Below are 26,609 nucleotides of genomic sequence, written 5' to 3'. Positions count from 1 at the left end.
CGCTCGCTCTCTCTCGCTCTCTCGCGCTCTCTCGCGCTCTCGCTCGCTCTCGCGCTCTCGCTCTCGCTCTCTCGCGCTCGCTCTCTCGCGCTCTCTCTCTCTCGCGCTCTCTCGCTCTGTCTCTCTCTCTCTCTCTCGCGCGCGCGCGCTCTCTCTCTCTCGCGCTCTCCCTCGCTCTCCCTCGCTCTCCCGCTCTCTGTCTCTCGCTCTCTCTCGCTCTCTCGCTCTGTCTCTCGCTCTCTCTCGCTCTCCCGCTCTCGCTCTCTCGCTCTCTCTCCCTCTGTCTCTCGCTCTCTCCTGAGCAGTTCAGGAGGCCGACTCGCTTGCCAGTGTGCCCCTGGGAGCTGCCCGCCCCACAGCGCCAGCCTCAGCCAAGAGGACCAAGGCAGCCGCCGCGGCGGGGGGCCAGGGCGCGGCCTCTGGGAAGGAGAAGAAGGGGAGGCACAAAGGTTGGCTTGCCCTCACTGCCGGCGTCCTCAGGAAGCCCAGCCCCTCTGTGGGGTTGGCGGGAGGCTTATCCTCCAGACTTCGGGGTGCGGGACCGGGTGGGAGGCCTTGGCGAGGGCCCTGCGTGGCGCTCCGGGCCCCGCGTCCCAGCTGGCTCGCAGGCCTCCTCGCTCCTGCGGCACCGGCAGGCCTCGCGGGCTGCCGGGACGTGACGTCCAGCTCCCCACCGGGGGGCCTGAGCGCCTCTACCTCCGCCCTGCCCAGGACACTCCCTCCGGGGGGCTCACTGCCTCCCGGCAGCCCGTCCCCACCTTGGGCAGCTTCCTCGACTCTTCCCTACTCCCAGTTCCACCCTCTGGGCCCCACAGACCAGTCTGTTCCCTCTGCTCCTGCCTCTCCAGAGAAGATCCCTGGAGGTCAAGGACGGTTACGGGGCCCCTGCCCCGAGCCCTGTCTCTGCTGGCTAGACACCCTGTCTCCTCAAGCCTTTACACGGAGTGGCTTCGGGCCTCTGGGTCGTGGCGGGACAGTGGTGTGTTGGGGTCCGTGGGCTTGTGGAGCTGACCGACCGCAGCATGCTGGGTAGAGCCTTGCTTCTGGTCCTGAAGCTGTGGCAACTTGGGCAGGAAGGTTGATGGGGATGGGAGCCCCTCCATTCGGGAAAGCAAGCGTATGCCGACCTGGCTTTTTTGAGGGGCCCGTGTGTTTTTACGACGTGTGTGAGTCTGCGTGTGTGAGGGAGAGATCAGCTTGGACGACGTGGAGCTGGCCACGTCTGTGCCGAGTGGTGGCCTTGCCGTGTCGGATCCAGCCTTGTTCTCCCTCTCCTTTCCACCGTGCAGTTGGTTTGGGAGCTGTCTGCTGTCTGCCTGGGATGTGAGGCATCTCAGTCCTACCCTCGGCCACAGATGTGGGGGAACGGCAGAAGAAACGGAGCCCATGCCCCTTCCTAGCTCACTGATCGTTAAGAGGCTGACAGACAGCTGCCATTCCTTTTTAAAAACTCAGTTTTGGCAATGAAGTTTTCAGAGGGTCCCCCCATTCTTCCCTCACCCTCTTCCTGGACATCTGAGAATCCAGGCTCTCCCCCCGCCCTCCCCACCCCTGCATGGGACTCAGGAGTGTCCGTGGCCTGCAGGCACCAGCGGGCCAGTGGCACTGGCAGAAGACAGGTCCGAGGCCCGAGGCCCCATGCGGATCCTGACTGTGGGCCAGTCAGACCACGCCGGGGACGAGGGGGAGACAGCCGCTGGTGGGGGCACACGGCCCAGTGGGCAGGACATCTGTGCCACGATGCAGAGGAAGGGTGAGCCCCGTGGGGGTCCAGTGATGCCCCCCAAGCCCAGCCCCAGGTTCTCAGATGCACCCTTCTTGGGGAGCATGACTCTCCTGTGTCTGTTCCAGCCCCTCCCAGGCCCTGGTGTGGGGCACACTTGGAGAGCAATGAGAAACTTGGGCAGGGAGGGGCCCCTGATAAGGCTGAGTTAAGGGAAGTGTGAACTAAGATAACCAACCAGCTCACAGCCCAGCCCTGTCTCTCCCCATCCCCATCTGCCCCCAGGGAGGCCCAGGTTTGGGGACAGGTTTCCTTTCCCTTTGGTTCCTTTGAAAAAGCTCCTGCTTGCGAAACGTGCCCCCTCTGTCTGCTGAGCTAGGGGGAGCGGGGCCAGGAGGCTGGGAGGCAAGGCAGATCCTCCCAGGAAACCTGCTGCCCACATCGTTTCCTGACCATGGGATAGCTTCCTGGAGAGAGGGCTGGAGATGGCATCCCAGGTGTGGAGAAGCGCGTAGCCAGGGGGCCCAGGCAGGCTTTGGAGAGGAGTTGGTGGGCCCCACGCATCAGGCTGAGTAAGGAGTCGGGCCTTCCCCGAGATTTCACGGCCTGTGCTAGCCAAGGCCTCTAGGAGGCCTGAGGCCAGAAGTGGAGGCTCCCAGTGCGGGGTCAGCTCAACTCAGGACTTGCTACACGGAGACAGGGCACCCTGACCGCTAGAGAGGGAGGGTCTGATGGCCGAAGCTGGGAGGGGGGCTGCACCTGGGGATAGTGGCCAGCCCCAGCTCTCGTACGCACCAGAGAGAAAGTGTCCTTGTGTGCATCTGGTTGTGTGTGGGAGTGTGTGGATGCACATGTGTACATGCAGCTCTGCACGTGTGGGTGACTCAGAGCCTGGGAAACGGTGACCGGGCGTGCCTGTGTGACCACTCGTCCCTTCCCGCTCCTCTGTGGCCCAGGCGTCTCCAGCAGCATGAGCTTCGAAGAGGAGGAGGAGGATGAGGACGAGAACAGCTCCAGCTCCTCCCAGCTGAACAGCAACACCCGCCCCAGCTCTGCGACGAGCAGGAAGTCCATCAGGGTGAGTACGGAGCTTCCTGCTCAGCAGAGGGGCAGATGGCAGTGTCACCCAGCTGGGAGGGGAATGAGTGTGAAGTGACGGGGAGCTGGCTTTTCTGGGCCAGGGGCTGGGCCCAGGTGCCTATCAGGAGCTTCTCTGGCCTGGGCTCTTCTGTCCTCCCAGTCTCTTCAGCCGGGCTGGGGGCTGGGGGGAGCTGGAGTTGGACAGGATGGCCCCTGAGAACATGCCCATTTCCTTCTTCCCCACCCCCAGGGCTGCTGAGGTGAGGGAAGGGCTAGGAAGCTAGCTGCTGGTCCCAGGGCCAGGATAGCTGGGTCCACATCCCAGGGGGCCTGCCCTGTCTCCCACCATTACCACGTTGGGGGCAGCTTTGGATACCAGACCACCAGTTTCAGCTGTTCAGGGTCCCTGGGGCTCAGGCTTCTCCTCTCTCCTCCGTAGGAGGCAGCCTCAGCCCCCAGCCCCCCAGCCCCAGAGCCATCGGTGGATGTTGAGGTCCAGGATCTTGAGGAGTTCGTCCTGAGGCCGGCCCCACAGGGGATCACCATCAAGTGCCGCATCACACGGGACAAGAAGGGCATGGACCGGGGCATGTACCCCACCTACTTTCTGCACCTGGACCGTGAGGATGGGAAGAAGGTGAGGTTGGCTTGGACACACAGTTTTTCACCCTGTGGGCTTGAAGTCCTGGGGGCTGGAATGGGACTGGAAGCCTCAGCTCCAGCACTGACCTGCCAGTTCCCCCAAAGAGACAGAAGCCTCCATGCCTGGTCAGTGTATATGTGTGTGCACACACGTATGTTCCAGAGCTGAAGCAAGGGAGTCACTCGTGAGTGCAGGTGTGTGAGTGGCACCCGTGATTGTGTGTGGACCGGAGGCCGGGCCTGGAACATGACCCTGCTCCACTCCCAAGGTGTTCCTCCTGGCGGGAAGGAAGAGAAAGAAGAGTAAAACTTCCAATTACCTCATCTCTGTGGACCCAACAGACTTGTCTCGAGGAGGGGACAGCTACATCGGGAAACTGCGGTACGAGCACTCCCCCAGGAGGCCGGCAGGGGTGGGGCAGGCAGGGGCGGGCTCTGTAGAGGGCATCTCCTGTCCCCGAGGGAGATCCAGGCCAGGGGTCGATCCTCTCCCAAAGTCGTTTCTATCAGATCAACCATAGGCCCGGTCTGTGCCAGCCTAGAGCCGATCTGAAGATGGGCCTCATGCCCTACCCTAAGCTGCTCCTAGGCAGAGGGGATGCAGGCCCGCAAAGAGGGTTGGATCAAACCCTAGGATGTCAGTGACGACGTAGGCCACCGTGGAAGAGCCGCCTTAGCCCCATGGTCAGTGCCAAGGGGCATGGCTGCGAGTGAGCCCTTGAGGGAAGAGAAAGCAGCCTTAGGGTGGGGGAAAGGCTCTGAGCTAGGCCTCAGGTGAGGGAAGGTGTGCTGAGGAAGAGTGCCCGGTTTGGGAGCATAAGTCAAGCTTAGCAGTCAGGAGCTAAAGCTGGAGATGGGGCTGGACCAAAGCGCTCAGGCTGAATGGGACAGAGTAGTAGAACATCTCCACCCTCCTTGGGGTGCTGAGTCCCTCTGCAGTCTTGTCAGATGCCACTCCGGTGGCTCACCTCCCGTGTGGGGAGCCACTCCTGTTCCTCCAGGGAGACTTTCTGTGGAACTCAGATTTCCCTGAACTGAACCGAGATGCTCTTTGATTAAACTCAGAGCAAGTTGAGGCCTTCTGTCCAAGAAGCGCCTCCAGAGGCGGGGACTCCGTGCGCAGTGTGCCTGTGCCCCCAGGTCCGCTCCTGGCCCAGCCCAGAATGCTTCGCAGGCTCGCCACAGGACAGCCTTGGGGCACAGGGTGCATGACCCTATGCTGATCGTGCCTGTCCTTCAGGTCCAACCTCATGGGCACAAAGTTCACCGTTTATGACAATGGAGTCAACCCTCAGAAGGCATCATCTCCTTTGGAAAGTGGAACCTTACGTCAGGAGCTGGCTGCTGTATGCTACGTGAGTCATGGGCTCCCGGGTCTCTGGTCTCCAAGTTAGACGTGACACTCAGGACTTGCTACCTGTCTGTGGCCTATCCTATCTACCTTTACGGGCAGACACGGAGGCGCAGTGGAGTGGCCCCTGCCTGGGACAGGACACAGCTGGCCATCTGCTTGGCGAGTTCTGGGGACTAGGCCTGGCTCTCTGAAGCCCAGCCTGGATGCCTCCTGGAAAGGAGGAGGCAGAAGGCCTGGGTTCCTGTTGGTGCAAGCTTCCAGTCCTCCCTCCCGTGTTCAGGTCCTGAATGGACTGTAAGGCCCTTTGCATTAGCATCTCATTGAATATTCAACCTAAGAGCTCCATCCTATCTTCTTGATTGTATAGATGAGGAAACCTAGGATCAGAGGTTGAGTCACTTGCCAATGTCACACAGCTCACAGATGACCAAACTGGAATGAATATAAACACAAAGGGTTTCTCCATCTCATTTCAGAATGAGGAACTGGTACCATCAGCCTGGGAATGCATAGCTGTTTTGTATGATCCAGTGGTGCCACCTGCTGGTCGGCTTTGGGGAGGCAGTCTGACTCTTCAGATACTGAGCCCCAGGTGCTATTGGAGGCTCTGAAGAGATAGTAGTGAAGAGAGAGACAAATACAGACCCTTATGGGATGTGAACCCTTAGTGGGGAGATAAGCTATAAGACAGTCATATAAGCAAAATAAATATGTTCTGATAAATGGTAAGAAGGAAAAAATAAAGCAGGGAAGAGGCTTATAAATGTCCTTTTAGGAAGGATGGCAGGGAGGGCCCTACCAAGGTAGTGCTTAGGTAAAGGCCAGAAGGAAGTGAGAGCCAGCTGTGCAGGTGTCGGGGAGAACACAGCGAGTGCCAAAATCCTGGATGCCTGGCATGCAGCGGGAATAGCAAGGAGGTCAGAGAATGCAGGGGAGTGGTGAAGAGAGGGGGTAATGGGGCCGTATGACGTGAGGCCTTGCAGGTCGAGGGAGGACCGTCAGCTTTTACTCTGAACTGAAGAGGAAAATGATCTGACTGACCAGGACCACTCACCGCTGTGTGGAGAACAGATGACGGGGAGGAGGGTGGGGGGGTGAGGAAACAAGGATTCCAGCTAAAGGCCGGTACTGTGATCTTGGTGAGGGGTGGTGGTGGTGAAAAGTGGTTGAACTCTGAATATAATTTGAAGGGAGAGCCGACAGCATTTGCTGATGGATTAGAAGTGGGGTGTGAGGGAGAGGGGGGAGTCAAGTATGACTCCAAGTAGTTTGAGCAGATGGAAGAATTGAGATGCTCTTAAGGGGAGCGAGGAGGACTGTAAGAGCAGCTCATTTGGGCAGAGTGGAGATTCAGGAGCGCACTTCCGGACGTGGTAAGTTTAGAGATGCCTGTTAGACATGTGAGTGGTGGAAGCTAGCTCAGCTCAACTTTATTCCCTCCCCCCAGTCTCTCCAGTAGGTAAGTTGAGTCCTCACAGGGCCAGTGTTGAGTTCTCTGTCGCTATTTCCTAGGAAACAAATGTTTTAGGTTTCAAGGGGCCGCGGAAGATGAGTGTGATTGTCCCAGGCATGACCATGGTTCACGAGAGAGTCTGTATCCGGCCCCGCAACGTGAGTCTCTACCCCATCCCACCCGCCTTCCCCATTATCCCAGCGTCTGCATGAGCGTCTAAGGGCAGAACTCCAGCTGGTGTGTATGTGTGGAGGAGACACAGTGTGAGAAGCCCTGGAGGTCTAGGGAAATCTAAGGACTCCCACCCCTGGGGCAGATCCCTCTTTGGGGGGGGTCATGGTGCCAAGGCCTGGGCCTGGCTCAGCTGAGGCTGCCCTCCCAGGAGCATGAGACGCTGCTATCACGCTGGCAAAATAAGAACACGGAGACTATCATTGAGCTGCAGAACAAGACACCTGTCTGGAATGACGACACGCAGTCCTACGTACTCAACTTCCACGGGCGCGTCACTCAGGCCTCCGTGAAGAACTTCCAGATCATCCACGGCAATGACCGTGAGTGTTTCTGCCCTGACTTTACTGTCCACGTGATACCCGGGGCCCTTAGCTCAGGGTTCAGCTCACCTAGCCCTGCCCGTAGAGGTCAGAGTTTAAGGACATGGATTATACGGCTTAGATTAGGTGTAAAGAACTTTCTAACCATAATGACTGGGAGGCCCTGGAGGAACCTTCTCTGGAGCCCTGACCCTAGATTCTGTGCACTCAGCAGAGTCTCAGGCGTGGGAACACCCTTTGAATGGACTTCCTCTCTTCTTCCCTGTCTCCTGGTGTTTGTATGCATCTTTCTCCTCTGCCACCTGTTCCATCTCTCCTGCCACTTCTCCCAATTGGTCTGTGTTTTACCTCTGGGATTCTCTTGGCTTCTCTGCTTCTCGCTTTCTCTTCCCTCTTGTGATTTGGGTGTCTGTCCTTCCCCATCTCCGCCATCCCTGCTCTGCCCTTCTGTCTCTGTCCACACTTGTGCCTGGCTCCAGCGGACTACATTGTGATGCAGTTTGGCCGTGTAGCAGAGGACGTGTTCACCATGGATTACAACTACCCATTGTGTGCGCTGCAGGCCTTTGCCATTGCCCTGTCCAGCTTCGACAGCAAGCTGGCCTGCGAGTAGAGGCCACCTCGTGCCCTCTGGGGTTGCCCAGCCTGGAGTGGAGCTGCCTGCCTGCGGAGACAGCCTTGCCGACCCCCTGTACATAGGCCTCGTGCCAGGTGACCCTTTGGCTCTCAGTGGGCTCCTGGGCCCAGCCATCCAGGTACTGGCTCCTGCGCCTCCACTGCTGAGGCAGAGGAGTGGGGGATATGAAGGGACCAGCGTGAATTCTTTCTGCGCCCCAAGATCAACGCCCCCACCCCCGACCCTTGGGTTGGTATCCTGCTGCAGTCACGTTTGCCAAGCTGAGCAGCCTCTTCAGCCGGGGAGGCAGGAAGAGGTGTAGAGGGAGAGGAAGCACAGTGCAGGGCTGCGGGGGCCCGGCCGTGCACTCAGCCCAACTGTGAGGGGCACAGTGAGTGTGTGTGTGTAAGTGTTAGGGCACACCTACTTTACAGAGCAGAGGGCTGGGGAGCCGAGCCTGGCCCTTACAACTACACAAAGTTCTCCAGCTTCGGAAGGCCTCAGCTGGGCCTGGGAAGAGTTACGGGCATGGGGAAAGGTGAGTGGCAGGACCTTGCCAGGGTTGCAGGGGCCCAGCTGTGGCTGTGGGAATTGGCTGGTGGCTAGGGTTTGAGCTCATTTGATTTCTCTGTGTGCACAGAGGCGGCAGGAGGCCAGCCCCCAAGGTCAGATCTCTTATAGAGGATGGGGCCTGCAGGACGCAGGCTCAGCATACAGGCGGCACGTGGGACAGGGCTGTTCCCCAGGAGCTCCCTGCTGAGCAGTCCCTGCACAAACCCCATGAACCCCAGGACACCAGCCCCAGACTGCACACAGGTAGGCGTGCCTGGAGCTCCCGCCTGTGCTTCAGCTCCCACTGCAGTCAGCCTGGGCTGTGGTTGCTGAGGGACTGTATGTGGTTCTTCTTAGCTGGGAATGGGACAGGGTAAGGAGAGCAGGAAATGTTTCAGAACCACAAAAGATCTGAGAGATCTAGAAAGTAGGACTTGCCCTGGGTCACCTGGCTGGTTAGGGGCAGAGTTCGGAGTTTCAGCTCCCTTGTCCCCACCATCCCCCAAGAAACTGCTCTCTCTGACCTTCCTGGGGCACAGTCCGCATGCCCGTGCACCTGATTCCGGAGACTTAGGGATGTTCAGTGGGAAACTGGGCAGTTCCCTGCCGAAAGCTGCCTGGATTTTTGCATGTCCGTCTGATAGTGACTGGCCTGTGCCTGGCTCCTCCCCGAGGGCAGGCCTCAGCAAGGCTGCTGCCCATTTTGCTACCTAGGTGTGACGGGTGGGTTGTGGGTGTTCAGGGCTGCGCCTGACCTCTCCCTCCGCCGCCCTCCTCCGTGGATGGTACCATCTACTCTGACAACTTGGGAAGTCTTGCATATTTGTCATTTACCCTGACAGAGGCTACTCACCCAGATGGAGATCGGAAATCAGTGGGAAGCAAGCAAGGGTTGTTCCCCACTTCAGAGCAGATGCGCTTGGAAAGACTACATAGAGGTCGGTTTTTTAAAAAGTAAACATGTTAGCAAGGCTCTGAGGTGAAGTTGTTCTGACTTCAGTGGGAGTAGTATGCTCTCATTTCCTGGTAATCTGGGTTTTCCTACGTTGAGTGCTTAAAGCAGGACCTCCTCGTTCTAGCAGGGATCTGCCCACACCTGGGGCATATGTCTCTGTGAGAGGCCCCTCCAGTGATCCAGGTTTTGTTAACATGGTCTAGTTTCTGGACAGCTCTTGACTTGGGGCCATCTTTAGGGCACTAGAACCTTCTATACCGGAGCTGGTCCACTTGCCAATGAAATACTGTCGCGCCGTCCTCCTGTCCATAGTCCCAGTTTGGCTCTTCCTTTCTTGACTTTGAAAAGAGAGACCTGCTGACATTTAGAATGATGGAAAGTAGATGATCTCTAAAGTCTAGTCAAGCTGTTTCTCTGGGTCAGTGATTTTAAGGTAGAACAGGTTGGTTCTGGATCCTCATGAGAGAGGGGATCCTGGGGCAGAGTGGAAAATTCATCAGAAGCACAATGGAAAACTAGTCCCCTGCTTTTTCCTCTAGTACACAGGGGAGGGGGTTGAAAGGTGTTTTCGTAGGGTCAGGAATGTGGCCTGAGAGTCCCAGCCTGGGCATGGACAAGGGTAGCTCAGCAACAAAACCCTCTGTTGGGCACTGAGTGACCAGCAAGAGTACTCGAGTCACCTGCTTAAGACCCCAGCCTCGCAAGGAGGTCTGTTCTGAAGACCCCATTCCTGGTGATGCTGGTTCTCCTTGACCACTGGCCTCATAGCCATGGGCCCAAAGACTCATAAAGCTGCCAGGGCCCCTGGAGGCCACCTGGGTTCAGCCTCTCCCACAGGAAGAGTTCTTGCCCTTCATACCCTCTAACCAGATGGTCCTTGGTTGGGCAGGGAACTTGGTGATGGAATGAGCAGTCCCTAAGGGTGTTGGGTAGCTGGGACCTTAGGCAGCTCCTCTGTAACTGCTCCTAGCTCTAACTCCCTCCTCCTGGGGCCACACCCCCAAACAGTTCTACAGAGCAGTGAAGTTCACTTCCTTAACTCTTCCCCAATTCTGGCTTTTCTTTCCTTCTGGCTCCAAGGTGCTCTGTGTCTGTCTGTGTGTCTCTGTGTGTATTTGGGGCAAAGGGCAATCTGTGAACAATCAATTGAGGGTTCCTATTACAATCATATTTCTACAGATGAATAGGAAAGGAATAAGGATGTAGTTATGATCACCGGTGGATTTTGTTCATTTCGTGCTCTTTGATCAGAAAGTATACTTGGGAAAGTACCAACTCTTTCTCCCAAGGTTCGGATTGGGAAGACGACACCATCCCCAAAAGTTTAGTTCTTCAGTTCCCACTTTGCATTACCTGAAGAAATTGGTGTGTTGCATGTGTGCTTTTGGATGAATTTGAACTTATTCTAGTTGAATGTGCCTTAAAAATCATGACACTAATTCAGAACGAGCATGTAAGGTCCAGACCCATGCTGAGGACAGGTGTTAAAAGCCAGGGAGTGTGACAATCACAGGCTAGAAGACAACATTTGGGGCCCACCTCCTTCACTGACAAGGGCAACAAAATTGTAGACGCAGACATCGTTCTTTGCTCTGGAAATGGTGGGGCATTTACTTCTAAATGAATTTACTATATATTTAGAGGCAGTTCTGAATTTAGCAAGCCACAGTGATGTGCTTTCCTTACAGTGAGGGGAGAGGCTGGGCTGGCTGTGTCCACGGCTTTGCTATGCAAGCACAAATTCCATCTCCTAGATGGAGTCCCTGGCTTTCCCTTCCTGCGGGAACACCAGCCTGCCCCCCTCTACAATTCTTCACCCCAGCTGAGATGCCCCTGTGACCTCAGGATGCCAGGTGGCCCTCAGGGCACATTTTTGTAGATAGCTGAATGAGTTTGGTGCCCAGCACTGAGTGGGGCCTGACTCCCCTGCACTCAGGGCCCGGCGTTGGGACCCTACACTGCCCTGGGCCCTGGCTTGTAGAACTTTAGCAGCCCCAGGAACAGGCCAAAGGATGGGCTCTTGTTTGAGTTTAGTGGTCACCTGTCCTTCCATACCTCCTGTTTGTAATTTTCTGTCATCTCAGGATATGGGGGGAAAGGTACAGCAGAAGTATTTGGGACGGGTTTGGGTTTTGAATTCCAACCAAGTTGAGAGGCAAGTTGGTCTTACAGAAAGCACTACTGCACTTAGTAACCATGTAGTTTTGAGCAAACCACGTGATTTCTCTAGGTCTGTTTTCTCACCTACGAAATAAGGAGGTTGGACTGTCAACAGCTTGCAGTAGGATTCAGGGTGAATGAAAGTTGATCCTTGCTCTCATCACTTTCTAGCTCATCACCGTGCCTTTTTTCTTTCCTAAGAAAGACGTCACACCCCTTTCCTCTTCTCTTCTGTTGTCCCTCCCTCCTTCTCTATCAAGGTCCAGGCAGAGCTGGAGATGAGGCCAAGATCCAGAATTTCCTAGAGAGTAACAGAGTGGCTTAGAAAGGGAAGCCCGACTCTGGCCTCTTTAATCCTGCATTTGGTGACTAAGGGGACTTAGGATGGTGACACTTCCCTTGTTGGGAGCATACATTTAGCCAGTTTTCATAATGCCTAGAATGTGTATGTCTATTTGCACAAGATTGTCTTTTCCTATTTTGGAGTGGTCAGACATTTTATTTTTGTTCAAAATCATCAAGTTTTAGACAAACTTGCAAAACTGTGCTTTTATTAAGTGACTTTTTGAATAAACTCTTTGGTATTCTGGAGCAAATGTATTTATTTACTGGTATGTGCAATGACAAAGTTGGTATTTTCCCATGTTGACATTATGTATGTTGTAGAACTTAGTGTTTGTCTAAGTACAGACCACAAACCATATATCAACAAATTAAACTTGACCTGTTTCAACACTGCTGTGCACTTTTTTCCCCCTATAAAAGAAAAAGACATGTTTCTTACCTAAAAGTTTTTTTCTACATCATTCATTCCTTCTGTCCTAAGAGCCTCAGGGGTGGGCAGGAGGTGGTGGTAACAAGGGGATCATAGCTTGTTTAGAAACCATCACATATGGGTGGAAACTGTCTTCCCTCTGGCCGTGCTCATCAAGTTTAAGGATGGTCAGAACCACACACGCAGAGGCTGGATGGGCTAGAAGAAGGGTAAGGACAGAAGGTACTTAAGTTAGAGCATCCTCTGCAGGGTCAGCTGTGCCAGCTGGAAGAATGGGCTGCTGCTTCCTAAGTAAACCCCTGTGGGCCTGCCCCGCACAAAAACAGGGCCATAGAGCTGAAAAAAGGTGAGAAAGGCCCAAGTGGTAGAAATAACATGAAGACCCAGCCACTGGGTTCCTCTAGCCCTATGCAGAGCAGCCTAACCTGTTTAAACAGGACTTGGACACACTACACACTTGGGAATTTTCTTTTCGGCCTGTGGCAGATCTGAAGCCAACAGCAAGGGAGGCTGTAGTTGTGGCTGGAAGCAGACAGGAAGGCTATGGGTCTGATCCTGAGGGAGGTCAAAACTGAAGTCACCCAGAGATTGCAGGACCTGTGCTCTGGGCCATTCCCAGCAGTCAGGGTAGCCTTGGAGCGTGTCAAGGGCGACAGCCCAGCAGCACAGGACCTGATGACAGAGTGTGATGCTGTTGATGGCACTGGCGTGAGCACCTAGCACAGGCTACACCCTGGACAGACACTACACACAGCATTGTGAGGGGGGATTATTCCCAGTGCATAAGTGAGGAAACTGGTGCAATCAAGAAAAAGGAGAAATTTGGCCTATTTACTTTGTATAAGAAAATGGGAAAGGAAAAACAAGGTTAGGTACATTTTAGAAACACTTGTGTGAAAATGGTCAAGGCAAAGTCTGTGATACTTCACGTTTTTCTCATTGCTGGGTAGCTGAAGTATTAGATTTTCCTTTGGTACATAAATAGTCTGGGTTGAGGGAATCTTAAGAGTGTGGTAATAAGTAGGGTTGGTTTATTACCCCAGATTTGGAGTTTTTTGTGGTCAACAGCATTTCCTACCTGAACTGTGGCCTCTCTCCTTGGCTCTGCCTCTGGGAAATAACATTTGCAGGGAACTACTAAAAAGGAAAGAGATTTTCGTTGTTTAGTGGTCAGGTTAAAGACAAATCTCGTAAATTAGCCCTGGACAGGGTCCGTGGAGAGTCCTAGCTTACAGCTATTATCCTGGCATAATTAAAGCTCCCTTTTCCCAAGTCCTAGTTTACAGCTATTATCCTGGCATAATTAAAGCTCCCTTTTCCCAAAGTGTCCCAGATTGGACCGTAAGTCATTGGATCATCCCCAGGCCATAGAGGGTGCAGAGAGTGGGGTCCTCACAAGCCGTCTCTTCTAGAGGCCAAACGTGCCCGCACTCCTCTATGCAGCTCTCTGGGCCTGGCTCCTGAGCTCACATAGCACTAGTCCTGGAACTAAGGAGGTACTCTCCTTGTGCTCTTATTCTGACCAGGAAAAGGGGATCTCCTGGCCGGATCACCCACCTGATTTACCAAGCATGGTCCCAGGTGATGCAGTTGTTTCCTGGGCCAACTATCTGCCCCCAGAGGTATGACTGTGCTCTGCCACGGTGCCTAAAAGTCACTGCAGACCTAGTGCCAGGGGACTCAGCCTAGATCAGTTCTGGAGAAATGAAGACCAGGAGGAAAGAGACAGCAGGCATGAAAACAAAAGCCAGTCCCATGCTTCTGGTCCTCCTGGATTGTATATACAAATATAATTGTCATCCCTGAAGAATAACATAATTCTGAAAAATCCAAAAAGGACTGCCTAATCTGAAATTATTGAGAAGTACATTAAAATTTTTGAAATATAAATACATAAATATATTCCTGCTATACAAACCCACCAAGAACCATGGCAGCAAGAGCTATCATGAGGTCTTAGTACTTCCAGCAGGAACTATTTCCGTAAGCCAATTTCCCCCAAAGATTAACATTCCAAAAGAGAGTTGGTTATGTGACACCTTACATACCAGCCTCATCAAAATACCTGAACTTCGTCCTTTTACTTTCACACCCCACTGCTCTAACACCACCCTTTCTGCCAAGAATGTCCTTTCTCTTCCTTGCACAGCTGGAGTTCTTAGCATCCCTCAAGACCCACCTCCTCTGTGAAGTTTCTTGAAGTACTTTAGCAAAAATGATCTTTTTTGGTGCTCCCATAGATTTGGGTCCGTATCTCAAATACAGCATAAAACCTTGTACAATAAAAAGTAAAGTGGCTACCGCTTATTGAGTGGTTATCCTGTATGAGATAGGATAGTGCTGTTTTATAGGCACTGATGATTTCATTTAATCCTCATAACTACCCTGTGAGACCTGGACTTTGACCCGCCAGCTTTAGTGAGAAAGCCAAGGTTCTTGGGGTTAAGGAACTGGCCAGATTCTACAACTAGAATAGACAAGGATGGAATTGTGACCAACATTTCTCTGCCTGCAGAATTCTCGATCTTGAGCCCTTTTATAGTTCACAGTTCATTTTTAAAAATAAATTGGATACGGCTCCCACATTCAGCTGAGTTTTTTTAAAGGTAGGAATTGAGCCTTCTGTTCCCACTGCCTAGCTCTGAGCAGTGTCTGCTGAATGAATAAATGAGTGAATAAGCTAGAAGGAAACAAATACATACCTCTAATAAGGGAATCATATCCTAAGGCAAAAAAGAAACTCGAAACAGGCTCCCAGAACTCTTCTCATAAATCAACCCCTCATTGTGAATGAAGAGAAACAACACGAAAACTAATTTATCGAAACAGTAAAGAGCACCTACATTATTTTTTACCTTCAGCATTACATTACATCTAGACTGTTTTTAGTACATTTTAAACTGTATTCTTTACAAGTGAATCAAATGTTCCACACAGAGATAGAGACAATATGCTTTCTATAGACTCAGTCTTCAGTGACTTTTCTCTGTAGTCATTAACTAACAAATTCACAGCAGTAGCTGATACGTTATCTTAATACAATCCTGTACCTGTGACAGCAGTGTGTATGCTTATGTGATTTAATAGTGATTAAACTATCTTCCTGGCCGCTTGCTCATGCCAGGCACAATGGAACTCTAAAAGCCAAGTCTACCTTTACATGATTTCTTAATTTTCAAGTCTTCTGCATTTCATGACTGGGAATATCCTCAGGAATGTGTCCCCTTTAAACTCTTAGGTCTTACCTGTAAACTGAATTCACTCATCCTCACTAGACAGAATACATCTTACCTCAAGGAGACGCGTGACAGATCGCAGCTCAGAGATAGGCTTTTGGTTTGGTCACAGTCCTCCCAGTCCTAACCGACCTCCTACTTTGCCCAGCTTTCTCAACAGACTCAGACATCCACATATGGAACAAATAGTCTCTTCCCGGGCAGTGCTGCATTGGGTCCCTGCAGCTTCCCTGCTGGGCTGGCACTTGGTCTATAAGCTCAGTCCTCCTCGCTTCTGTTTCAATTGAATTTGTTGTGAGAACAAACTTCCCAGAGGGTACAACATTCAGAAACAGCATCTAAGCAAGGACTGCCTATAAGCGCATGGGTTCTCTCCCCATCACCGGCTCCCTGGCCTTCTGAGCATCTCACGGCAGGACCACCACCCTTCGGCAGGCTTTCCTGAAGCCTCAAACCTTGGCTCTGCAGGGCAAGGACTAAAGTCTCTAACTCAAGTTTCCTCTGGCCACTGAAGACCAGAGGTACAAAGGTACTTATGCATTTGGCAGTTCTGTTAAGCAGAACAGGGATAAAGGAAGCTAGAGATCCAGGCAATAGTAGAGCAAAACCATCCCCCAATAAGCCTCTAGGTTCATTCTCAGGTCAGTGGGAGTCTTCTACTCTGGAGAAAAGTGGAGATCTGAGGCAGCCTGGGTGCCCCTAAAAAGGGCCTTGCTGTGAGAAAGGGGCTTCAGTTCAGACAGCAGAGTCTTACCCTGCTCTGGCCCCACCATCCCGACTAACAGAAGGTTTTCTTCTTGAGCTCAGCGGACTACTAACCTGCTCAAGGCCCACAGAATAAGGTATTTTGGACTCTGAAATCTTCACTCTTACAACCTTAAGTCCTCATCATGTATAATCTGATGTTTGTTCACAGGTAAACCATCTGTTACTCCTAACACGAAGAGTCAGACCTCTGCCCTGAGTGGTCCCATCTGTAATCACAATAGATAGAAAATTACTCAGTGGATCAACTCTCTGATGGAGGAAAGGCAGGAAGAGAGAGAGGGAAGCTGTCTTGTGTTCATACTGATTACTGTGATGTTTTACAGGTGACAGGTGTGTAAGCACCAGGAAGGACACATGATATCCATGGCAGTGGCCTGTCTATGATATTTAAACACAGAGAATGAAACACAGGGCACAGGGCCAAGGTTGAAATCAGAGAGGAGAGAAAGGTCACCTTGGGACTAGAGTAATGGGCACCTCACCAAACTGGCTGTCTGTACTCTAAACGGTGGGGGTCCCGCTTCCTCAGCATGCCCCCTGCCTCTGCTCTATCAGCACTAACGCCTGGCCCTTCATCTCTCAAGTCGCGGGGCCACATTTCTTCGGTGGTCTCCTCTTGCTCACGGTAACTGTCTGCACCAAATCCAGCATTCTCTGCCACGACAGCGGGATCCTCTTCTTCATGAAAACAGCGGGAACATGTTTCTGCCTCTGGGTCACATGAGGTAACAGAATTATCTTCCTGAGCTCTGGGGTCAGTAGGCATTTCCCACCCCAAATGGCCTGATCCTTCTTCTTCTATCACTCCCATTCTTTCAGCTATTTCCTCGGCAGAGGGCTCTTCTGGGTCAGGGTAATCCACCAGGATTGTTTCTTGCCTACGCTTGATGCAATCTGAAAGGTCATAAATTGGATAGGTCTCTTCCGGGTAACCTAGAGAAAAAAGCAGTACAAAGTCTTACAAAGAATGTCTCTTCCAAATAAAGTGTCAGGCTTCTCAAGCAGCAGCCATCCTATCCCAACAAATCCATTCAAGAAGATTCTAACGGTTCTCAAGTTTCACTTGAGCAAATTCTTGGCGATCTGGCTGACTGTCCCCCAGCTCTTTGAAATACAAATCAATTCAGTTGAAAATCCCTTCTTAAGTGCAGGGTGCTTGGGGCAGAGTGTTAAGTCTCACTCCTCAAGCTTCTGCAGTAGTGATGAAGATTAAACAAACAACATGAGCCTCAGTTTAAAAAAAATGTACCAAACACCAGATGGAGAGAGCATAGCTCAAGGCTAATGTTTATAATTTCTACTTGGAACCATTTCCAAATCTTCCCGGGAGGAGGGAGGAGGGAGGAGGAAAGGAATGGGGGGGCGGGGGGGGGGGGAGGAGGGAGGAGGAAAGGAATGCTGAGCTCTTTGAAAAATACACGACAAAGCCTTCTGCTAATCAAAACAATTGAAATGGCTTGCAAGTGTCAGAAAGAGAGAGCATTTTAGCAATATATGTCCAAGATCCCGAAGGACAAGGACTGCATTTTCAGAAGGCAGAATTTCCATTGTTGGCTTCTTCCTCTTCACAAAAGGGAACAAAAGAAAACAACAAACTGGTAAACAAAATGAATCCCAGCAATGATAATGAGAAAAGAGAAAATGTTGCCAAATTGAAGAACAAAATGAAATACATCTGTGTCAGCCAAGCCGTGCCTGAGCAGCAGATGGGCCGTGCTGGAGCTCATATGCCAGTGCTGGCAACAGCAGCCATGCTCGGCGCACAATGGGAAAGCTGGAGGATTTGAAATCCATTTGCACATTATGATAATTGGCAAATTGAACCCTGACATAAACCATCTTTTTGCCTACAAATTCTGAAAAGCAGGGGTCTTTTTTGGTGCCATGTAGAGCGTGGAGAGACATTTTTACGTTTATAATTAGGAGGAAAAAACAGTCACACAGACTCAGTTGTAGAAAATATGAAAACCACAGACAAGTTTTAAAAAGAAAACACAAATCACCTAGAATCCCACCACTGACAACAATGTGTTGTGTTACCTGTGGCCTTTTTATCACATATAAACATATATCTTTCTCTTTTTTTTAACAAAGAGGGATCATACTGTATATAAAATGTTGTACCCAGATTTTTTTCATTCAACATTGTATCGTGAGCCCTTCTCCGTGTTATTAGGCATTTTAAAGTTGGCTGCAAAGTATTCCATCATACAGCTACGTAACTGACATGATTTACCATGCCTCTTCTATAAGACATTTAGATTCTTTCCAATTTTCCATTATAAGTTTCATATTAGTTAAGATCCCTGAATATAAATCTATGTCCACTTCCCTATTTCTTTAAGATAGACTTTTAGAAATATGAAAACTAGACCAAAGGGAATGGACATTTTAAAAGCCTTTTTTACACTCTGCCAAATTACTTTCCAGAAGAATGGTATAAATTTTAGTCCTACCAGTGATGTAAAAAACTGTCCATCTTATCACATCCTCACCAGCACTAAGAGTAGTATGTCAAGAATCTGGCCAATGCAGTCTTAGTTCCCAGGCTCATAGGTAAACTGGAGCTTTGCTACCCAAGGCCCTCACAGTCTCCTTGGTCAAGGGCAGAGGCTGGGGAAGTCCATTTGCTAGTTAGCTCCTAGCCACTGCATGCCTAAGAGAAGTCCATCCTCTGGCATGTTCCTGCCTTGTCCCCACCAGGAACAAAGCTTGCCGTTGGAATTCCATGACTATCTGCTTTGGTTTACGAGGGGGAAGCCTGCTGAGGAGAATCAAATAGTGACTCACATAACTACTTAGGTAGCCCGTATCAGCCAAGGCACTGGTTACCCAAAACTTCATTAGAAACATGAGCAAGCAGCAAAAACTCACTGGTCCTACGAGGAAATCAGCAGCTCACAACAGGAACCAAACTAAGCAAACTATGTAAATAGCCCCTGAAAAAAGTCAATGCAGGAAACAAGAGTTAATGTCAATCAGCTTATAATTGATGTTCCCGGTAATATTCAACAGGTTATTGAATGTATAAAACCAACCAGGCTTCAATATAAAAAAGGGAGCAAACACAATGTAATAGAGAGCTGTTAGAAACTCATCATTACAAAAAAAAATTTAAACTTAATAGAGGAAGAAAAGAGTAGGTTGAAATAAACATGACTGAGAACCAAATTAATATACTAGAAGTTCAAGGTGAGGAATTCTCCCAGGACAAAGATAAATATGGCAAAGAAATGGAAATCATGAGAAAACAGATAAGCTGCACAGAAGACCCATCCAAGATCGAATCTCAGAATTACTAGAATTCTACAATGAGAGGGCAGAACAGGTTAAATGGAAGCAATAAAATTACAAGAAAATATTCTTTACTTGAAAAAATAACTCAAGTCTTCAGATGGATAAATGCTAGGTAAAAATACCTTGAAAAATCCATACGGAGACATATGCTGATGAATCTGTACAAATTCAAATTTTTTGTGGGGGGAGGGGCTTAAGGAAGTATTCTGACAGATACAAAAATTAATCAAAAATTTAAATTCAAGAAAGAAGATACTGTACACAAGTGGTAAAAAATGAAATCAATAAGAATTATCAATGTAAAATAATCATTGATAATGTGGTTAGAAATTTAATGCCATTGTTAAATACTTAAAAGAGAAAAGGCTGTAAAAGCTAACATCACTTATAGCTAAAATTCTACCTAATTTCAACAAAACCTAAGCAGTAGGTAGAAAATAAATATGATAAAAACTTTTTACCTTATTTGGGAACAAGGTTATATAATGAAGATTTGCAATTTGCAAGAAAAAAAGGAATTCCAATTTTCATTTCATTGATTACTAGTGAGAATGGAATAATTTTTCTTCTGTTTTGTAGCCAGTTGCACTGTTTTCTTTTGTGCACTGCATATCTAGGCAGATATCAGTGTTTTCTAAATTAGTTGTAGAACTTTTTGTATATTAAAGATATCAGCTTCTTTGCTGATATCAATCATATTTGTTACGAATCTTTTTCCAGTTTAGTGCTGGCTTTGAAAACTTTATGACATTCTCTGATCTACAGAAAAGGTTTATGTGCACTATGTAAAACACTATCCTTTCCCTTATAATTTCTTGCATTGCTTTTCTAAAATAATTTTTTATTTTGTGTTAATCGTAGATTCACATCTGGTTATAAGAAATAATACAGAAATCCCATGTACCCTTTACCTAGTTTCTTCTAATGGTAACACCTTGCAAAACTATATGCTACAATATCACAACAAGGATATTAATACTGATACAGTCAATATACAGAGGTTTTCTATCACCACAAGGATCCCTTATGTCGCCCTTTTCTGGCCACACCCATTCCCTCCTGCTCCCACTCCCTCCTTAACCTCTGGCACCTACTAGTTTGTTCTCCATTTCTATCATTTTGCCATTTCAAGAATGTTATATAAATAGAAACACATTATATAACCTTTTGGAATTAGCTTTTTTTCATTCAGCATAGTCATCTGGAAATCCATGCAAGTTGCTGCATGTATCAACAGTCCATTCCTTTTTACTGCTGAGTAGTACTTCACAGTATGTACGTACCAACACAGTGTTTAACTTCAACTTCACCTGTTGAAGGACGTTTGGGTTGTTTGCACTTTGGGGCTATGACAAATAAAGCTGCTATAAATATTTACGTACAAGCTTTATCTGAACATAAAACTTTCCATTTCCCTGGGATAACTGTCCAGAAGTACAACTGCAAGGCTGTGTGGTAGCTACGTATTTAGTTTTTTAGGAAACTGCCAAACTTTTTTCCAGTGTGGGTGTATTTTACATCCCCACCAGCAGCGTAAGAGTGAATCCAACTTCTTGCCAATTAAAATCCCATCAGGCTTTTTTCTTTTTGTAGAAAGTGACACACTGATTCTAAATTTATATGAAAATGTGAAGTGCCTAGAATTACCAAAATAATTTTGGAAAAAAACATAGTTGAAGAACTTGGGCTACCTGACTTCAAGACAATATAAAGACACAGTGATAAAGACATTATGGCACTGGTGTTAAGTATAGACACATAGATCAGTGAAACAGTAAGTCCAGGGGCTTCCCTGGTGGCGCAGTGGTTAAGAATACGCCTGCCAATGCAGGGGACATGGGTTCAAGCCCTGGCCCGGGAAGATCCCACATGCTGTGGAGCAACTAAGCCCGTGTGCCACAACTGCTGAGCCTGCGCTCTAGAGCCTGTGAGCCACAACTACTGAGCCCGTGGTGCCACAACTACTGAAGCCTGTGCGCCTAGAGCCCATGCTCCGCAACAGGGGAAGCCACCGCAATGAGAAGCCCATGCACTGCAATGAAGAGTGGCTCCTGCTCGCCACAACTAGAGAAAGCCTGCGTGCAGCAACGAAGACCCAACGCAGCCAAAAATAAATAAATAAATTTATATAAAAAAAATAGTAAGTCCAGAATACACCCACACATACACGGGCAAATGATTTTCCATTTTCCAAAAGGGGAAGGGTTGGTTGATTTCCAACCAACACACCAAGGTAATTAAATGTAACAAAATAAACTGGAACAATAGGATATCAATATGGAAAAATATTAACCTCAGTCCTGATACCTCACACCATATATAAGTAACTAAAAATAGATCACAGGCCTAAATGTAAGAGCTAAAACCATACAATTTCTAGAAGAAAACAGAGGAGTTAGGCAAACTTTGAGTTAGGCAAATATTTCTTAAACGCACACAATGAAAGTGAGTCAGAAAAGAGAAAATGATAAACTGGACTTCATCAAAATGAAAAAAACTTCTGTTCTTTGAAAAGATGTCACTAAGAAAATAAAAAGGCAAGCCACAGACTAGGAGAAAATATTTGCAAAATTCACAACTGACAACTTATATCCAGACTATAGAAGGAACCCTTGCAACCAGAACACAACCAACTCAATAAAGAAAGTGGCAAACAATGTGAACAAACTTCACCAAAGATATACAGATGGCAAATAAGTGTGTGAAAAAATGTTCAACATCATTAGTCACTGGGGAAATGCATACTAAAGTCACAAGCTAGATAGCATTATACACTCACTTGAATAGCTAAAATTAAAAAGACTGATGATACCAAGTGTTACCAAGGATGTGGAGGACTGCAATTCTCATACATTTCCAGTGGGAACGCAAAATGGCAGAGCCACTATGGAAAGCAGATTGACAGTTTCTAACAAAGTTGAACATACATGTATAAAACGCCAAAACATCATTCCTAGATATATACACAAATATATGTTCCAACAAAAACACGTACACAAAAGTTCATAGTAGATTGCTTCATAATAGCTCAAAGCTGGCACCCAAATGTTCCTGAACTGGTGAATGGAGAAACAAACTACATCCAGACAACAGAACACTACTCAGCAATTAAAAGAGAGCGAGAACTACTAATACACTCAACACATGAGGCTCAAAAGCGTTATACTAAATCAACAAAGCCAGAAACAAAAGAGCACGTGCAGTATGATCCATTTATATAGAAAAGGTAAAACTCTAGGGACAGAAAGCAGTTCAGCTGTTGCCAGAGCGGGAGGGGATTAGCAGCAAAGTGGGTGGGAACGTTCTGAGATGATGGAAATAGCATGACTAAATCATCACTATGGTATGATTATATAACTCTACACATTTGTCAAAACTTATCCAACTACACACTTAAAATTGGTGAACTGTATTGTATCTACATTATACCTCCGTAATAAAGCTGACTTTTAAAAATTTTGTAAGATCTCTTTTCTGGGCTGATGGTTAACAAAGAGATAAGAAGACACTGTTTACCTTCCCAGTCCTCCATGTAAGGAGCCTCCTCAGCTTCTTTCTCTGGAGTGGGTCTGTCAATGAATTTTCCTTCTTTCATGACCCTGGTGATTTCTCGGAGCTGATGCAGCAATCGTTTTTCTTGGTCAGAAGTCACGGCCTGTGCTCTGCTTAGAAACAGCAGACAATCCGGCCAGTTAGTGGTAAATACTCCTAGGCAAGGAACATAAACATCACTGTGATCTGTCTGGACTCCAGGAAGTTCAACAGCAACAGATAATTACTCTGGGAACTGATCCTGGAACTGCATAGCTGGGAACTAGAGATGTCAGTTCAATGTTTTGATTTTATAAATGGGAAAACTAAGGCCCAGAATAGATCAAGTGACTGTCCAAGGTCCCAGAATGATTTAATGTCAATACTGAGACAAGACCCCAGCTGTCTGAGCCTTCAGTTCAGTGTTCTTTCATTACACCTCACTGCCCTGATTCTCTAATCTCAAGCAATTTCACCATTACTTATATTATTCCATTTACAAACAAGCCACTTTTCTCTGAAGTAATGTCATCAAAAGAAAATGTGCTGGACCATTTGCCTCAACTAGGGAAAAATATGCTACTAGGCCAACCCTGGAATTACCAGGCTGAATCTGTTTGTGCAGAAATAAAGATATATCCTAAAATTTCAGAGCTGGCTCATTCTGACAAATCACCGAAACCAGAGAAATTGGGAAAACTGAGGCCCATGGAGGGGAAACTATACATCATCACACTGCTGGTTAATGTCAGTTCTAAAAGTAAAGTCTCCTGACTTCTGACAGCATTCTGGTGCAATTCTTTTTTTTTTTTTTTGCGGTACGCGGGCCTCTCACTGCTGTGGCCTCTCCCGTTGCGGAGCACAGGCTCCGGACGCGCAGGCTCAGCAGCCATGGCTTACGGGCCCAGCCGCTCCACGGCATGTGGGATCTTCCCGGACTGGGGCACGAACCCGTGTCCCCTGCATCTGCAGGCGGACTCTCAACCACTGCGCCACCAGGGAAGCCCCTGGTGCAATTCTTGACGCACAGTGCTCAAGCTGCACAGTTCAGAAAACCTGGGTGTGACCCCTAACTTAGCTGTGTGGCTCTGGGGAAACGTCTACACAAGTAAGATGAGGCTCAAGGATAATGGTGTGACTCTTTGAGAGGGAAGCGCTGCATCGAACTGGCAGGCAAGCAAGGCCCTACTCAGAAGACTGAGAACTGTCTGCTTTGGGACCAGTTTTACCTAGTGGCAGGATTTAACAGAGGCTACTTATGCTCCTCTTAAAAACCCAAAGCACCCGAAGTCAAGATAACACTCATGAAGAAGAAATGATACACTCTGTACCAGCCTCATGGAAGTGCCACCAGTCTTTCTAATAGTCCAGCCCCGAGCCTACGTTTCTTTTTACATTTAACCTACATTACGTTACCCTTAATGACTAATAGGGAAGAAGGAAAAACTGCTTCTCCCGCCAACATTAAGATGGCAACTAAGGAAAATGGAGATGCAACATTTCTACAGACCTCAGTGGGAGGAAAACAAAAGCCCCATGAGCTCCACTTTTTCTACAATAAATGGCCTCAAAGCCACGAACTGAAGAAGCCTGTCTGTTCTACCTGCAGCTGAACAGCTGCTTTACTCCTTCCCATCAGTACAGGAGTGCTGACTCACCCTAACTACTCATGTATTCTATAATCCCTAATTCTTACTGTTACAACAACTCACTTTGTGGGAGGCTTCTGGGGCAGCTAGGTCACCCCTAGCTGAAAGAGCCTATGTGATTATCACAACATGCTGCACACGTTACTTCTCTGGACTGTACTTAGTACATTCTGATTTTTACTAAAGGAAACAGTCTTAACCTTGTTTCCTAACTCATGGAAAATCGGAACCTTTAAACAAAAGGGGGACGGGTAGGCTAAGAGAAGCAGAAACAGACAAGAGAAGCTTTCTTAGAGCATTCCAAACTAGAGTGTCTTCAGGGGTATTCAGTGCCCATATCATACATTAGGCAATTAATCGTGGTCCACCTTACATCTTCTGAATTTATTGCAATGAAGACTTTCATGGATTTCTCATTGTCTCAACTTGGTTTGATACTCCTGGAGGGCAGTGATAAGCTCACAACAGGCACAGTGTACAGGCACAGTGCCATGAACATTTTAAGTGCTCAATAAATGTGTTGGTTTGATTGGTCCCCATGTCTTCTACCTCCCTGAAATCTGGCTTCCACTCCATCATTTTACCAAAACTTGTGAAAATCAATGACCAGTGACCACTTTACTTTTTTTTTTTTCTGTGCAGCATGTGGGATCTTAGTTCACCGACCAGGGATCGAACCCATACCCCCTGCAGTGGAAGCACAGAGTCGTAACCATTGGACTGCCCAGGGAATTCCCCAATGACCACTTTAAAGTCCAAAAGTCTTTTTTCTCACATTTCATTCTTCTTGACTTTTCTGTACTAAGGACCGTCCTCTCCTTGAAACGTCCTCCTCCCTCGGCATTTGTATTCCTCCCACTTATTTAACCATTCCTTGTATCTTTGATCCTGGCTCACTTTCCTACTCCCACAACCTAAAACATGGTTTTCCTGAAGGCTCAATCCTAGGACTCTTGTTTCTCCACTCCTACAGGCATGCCCTCAGGAAGCTGACCCAATTACACAGATTAAACCATCACCTCTACACAGACGATGCCCAATCTCTACCTCTAATCTTGACTTTTCACACAAAGGCCAGTCTCATAACTCCAGTTACCTCCTGGGCATTTCTACTTGGAGGCCTTGTCACTATAATAAAGTTAAACTTAAATTCACGCTTCAAAACCACGTCCTAGTTGGCCCAGAATCGTGAGCAGCTGCGTGAACAGGTAAGCTAGGTGAGGTTGGCTATGGCTGATTCCAAGATGCTAGAAAAATAAAAAGTCAAGTTGGGAGATAACTCAGACTTCTGAATGCTACTGCTGTAAATCCAGAGGAAGCATCAAGTTCTGAGTCCAAGAGTTAAACACAGAGAGAAGAATGAAACAGTGTCTTCCAACACCATTCATGATGTGAACAGAAACCAGACCAGCAAAAGAACGCTGGCGACTGCCACACAGTAATTATATGCCTCAAGGATTTGGGGATCTCATCTTTCCCGCATGGCCCTTACCTCTTGCTCCCAGCCAAGTGACTTCCGGACTTGTGTCCTCTGTTCTGACCTCAATACCCAAATTTCCTATTGTTGCTGCTTATCATACATGGGTGTTCTGGTGGCACTTCGACCATACTCAAAGCTGAACTCATGATCCCTATTCCAAAGCCTTATCTTCATTCTCCTGTGTTTTTATTTTGGTTGATGCCGTAATCTTCCTCCCAGTTTGGGCTGTAAGTCTCCAAATCGTCCATCTCCTCTCCTTCATGTCAGTCTGCCTCTGGAAAACCAACCCCTCTTCTGCTCACAGTGCAGAGGCTGAAGCCACCCATCCCCTCACTTCTCCTTCTACAGTGGCCACGTGGCCCACGGCCTATCATCACACTCCATCCCCTTGGCTGCAGTGATTGATGCAGTGATATATACAGTTGGGCCAACTACACTTTCTCCTAAAACTGGATCTTGAACACAGTGAAGCCTGAACTGAAAATTTTTCATGTTAATTCATCCCGGCAGCAGTCCTTGAAGAGACTGTCTATTTGCTCCTGCTCCTAAATCCCGACAGCTGCTCTGGTTCCCATTCTTCCTGAAACTTAGATCTTCAGCTATTCTGTTGATACTGTAAGCGACCCCATACTCTTCCAATAAATTCGGCCGCACCCCCCAAAAAACAAATTTTTGCTACCCAGAGTTGTCTGCCTGCAACCAAGGAATCCTGATACAGCCTGCGATTCTCTTTTCCTCCTTGAAGTCCCCTTAATCTGCCCCCCACCTCTTTTCTCCTCTCACT

At 48.5% G+C, this 26,609-nt stretch overlaps 2 protein-coding genes across 12 annotated transcripts in view; one reads left to right on the top strand and one right to left on the bottom strand.

The window, feature by feature from the left end:
- The window catches only part of TUB (TUB bipartite transcription factor), a 24,907-nt gene extending 13,227 nt beyond the window's left edge, over positions 1 to 11,680 (top strand). The window contains exons 4-12 of one of the 5 annotated variants that reach the window (XM_027115472.1): positions 306 to 449; positions 1,586 to 1,753; positions 2,680 to 2,801; positions 3,243 to 3,440; positions 3,715 to 3,827; positions 4,686 to 4,800; positions 6,312 to 6,410; positions 6,635 to 6,806; positions 7,286 to 11,680. In XM_027115472.1, coding sequence (XP_026971273.1) covers positions 306 to 449; positions 1,586 to 1,753; positions 2,680 to 2,801; positions 3,243 to 3,440; positions 3,715 to 3,827; positions 4,686 to 4,800; positions 6,312 to 6,410; positions 6,635 to 6,806; positions 7,286 to 7,419 — 1,265 coding nt within the window. In that variant the 3' untranslated portion in view covers positions 7,420 to 11,680. Of the gene's footprint in view, positions 1 to 305; positions 450 to 1,585; positions 1,754 to 2,679; positions 2,802 to 3,242; positions 3,441 to 3,714; positions 3,828 to 4,685; positions 4,801 to 5,275; positions 5,889 to 6,311; positions 6,411 to 6,634; positions 6,807 to 7,285 lie in introns of those variants that run through there. The other 4 variants (XM_027115469.1, XM_027115468.1, XM_027115470.1 and 1 more) reach the window with 4 other exon arrangements.
- RIC3 (RIC3 acetylcholine receptor chaperone) overlaps positions 8,918 to 26,609 on the bottom strand; it is a 54,695-nt gene continuing 37,003 nt past the window's right edge. Inside the window, exons 5-9 of one of the 7 annotated variants that reach the window (XM_027115476.1) lie at positions 22,682 to 22,830; positions 16,351 to 16,801; positions 12,943 to 16,074; positions 11,874 to 12,062; positions 8,918 to 9,403 (exon numbers count right to left, since the gene is read on the bottom strand). In XM_027115476.1, coding sequence (XP_026971277.1) covers position 16,074; positions 16,351 to 16,801; positions 22,682 to 22,830 — 601 coding nt within the window. In that variant the 3' untranslated portion in view covers positions 8,918 to 9,403; positions 11,874 to 12,062; positions 12,943 to 16,073. Of the gene's footprint in view, positions 9,404 to 11,873; positions 12,063 to 12,942; positions 16,802 to 22,681; positions 22,874 to 26,609 lie in introns of those variants that run through there. The other 6 variants (XM_027115473.1, XM_027115474.1, XM_027115475.1 and 3 more) reach the window with 6 other exon arrangements.

Source organism: Aethalodelphis obliquidens, unplaced genomic scaffold (genome assembly GCF_003676395.1).
Source record: "Aethalodelphis obliquidens isolate GAN/ISIS:26980383/991018 unplaced genomic scaffold, ASM367639v1 scaffold14, whole genome shotgun sequence".
In the NCBI taxonomy this organism is placed as follows: domain Eukaryota; kingdom Metazoa; phylum Chordata; class Mammalia; order Artiodactyla; family Delphinidae; genus Aethalodelphis; species Aethalodelphis obliquidens.
Note: the sequence above shows the minus strand (reverse complement) of the source record. Positions and strands in the feature narration are given on the sequence as shown.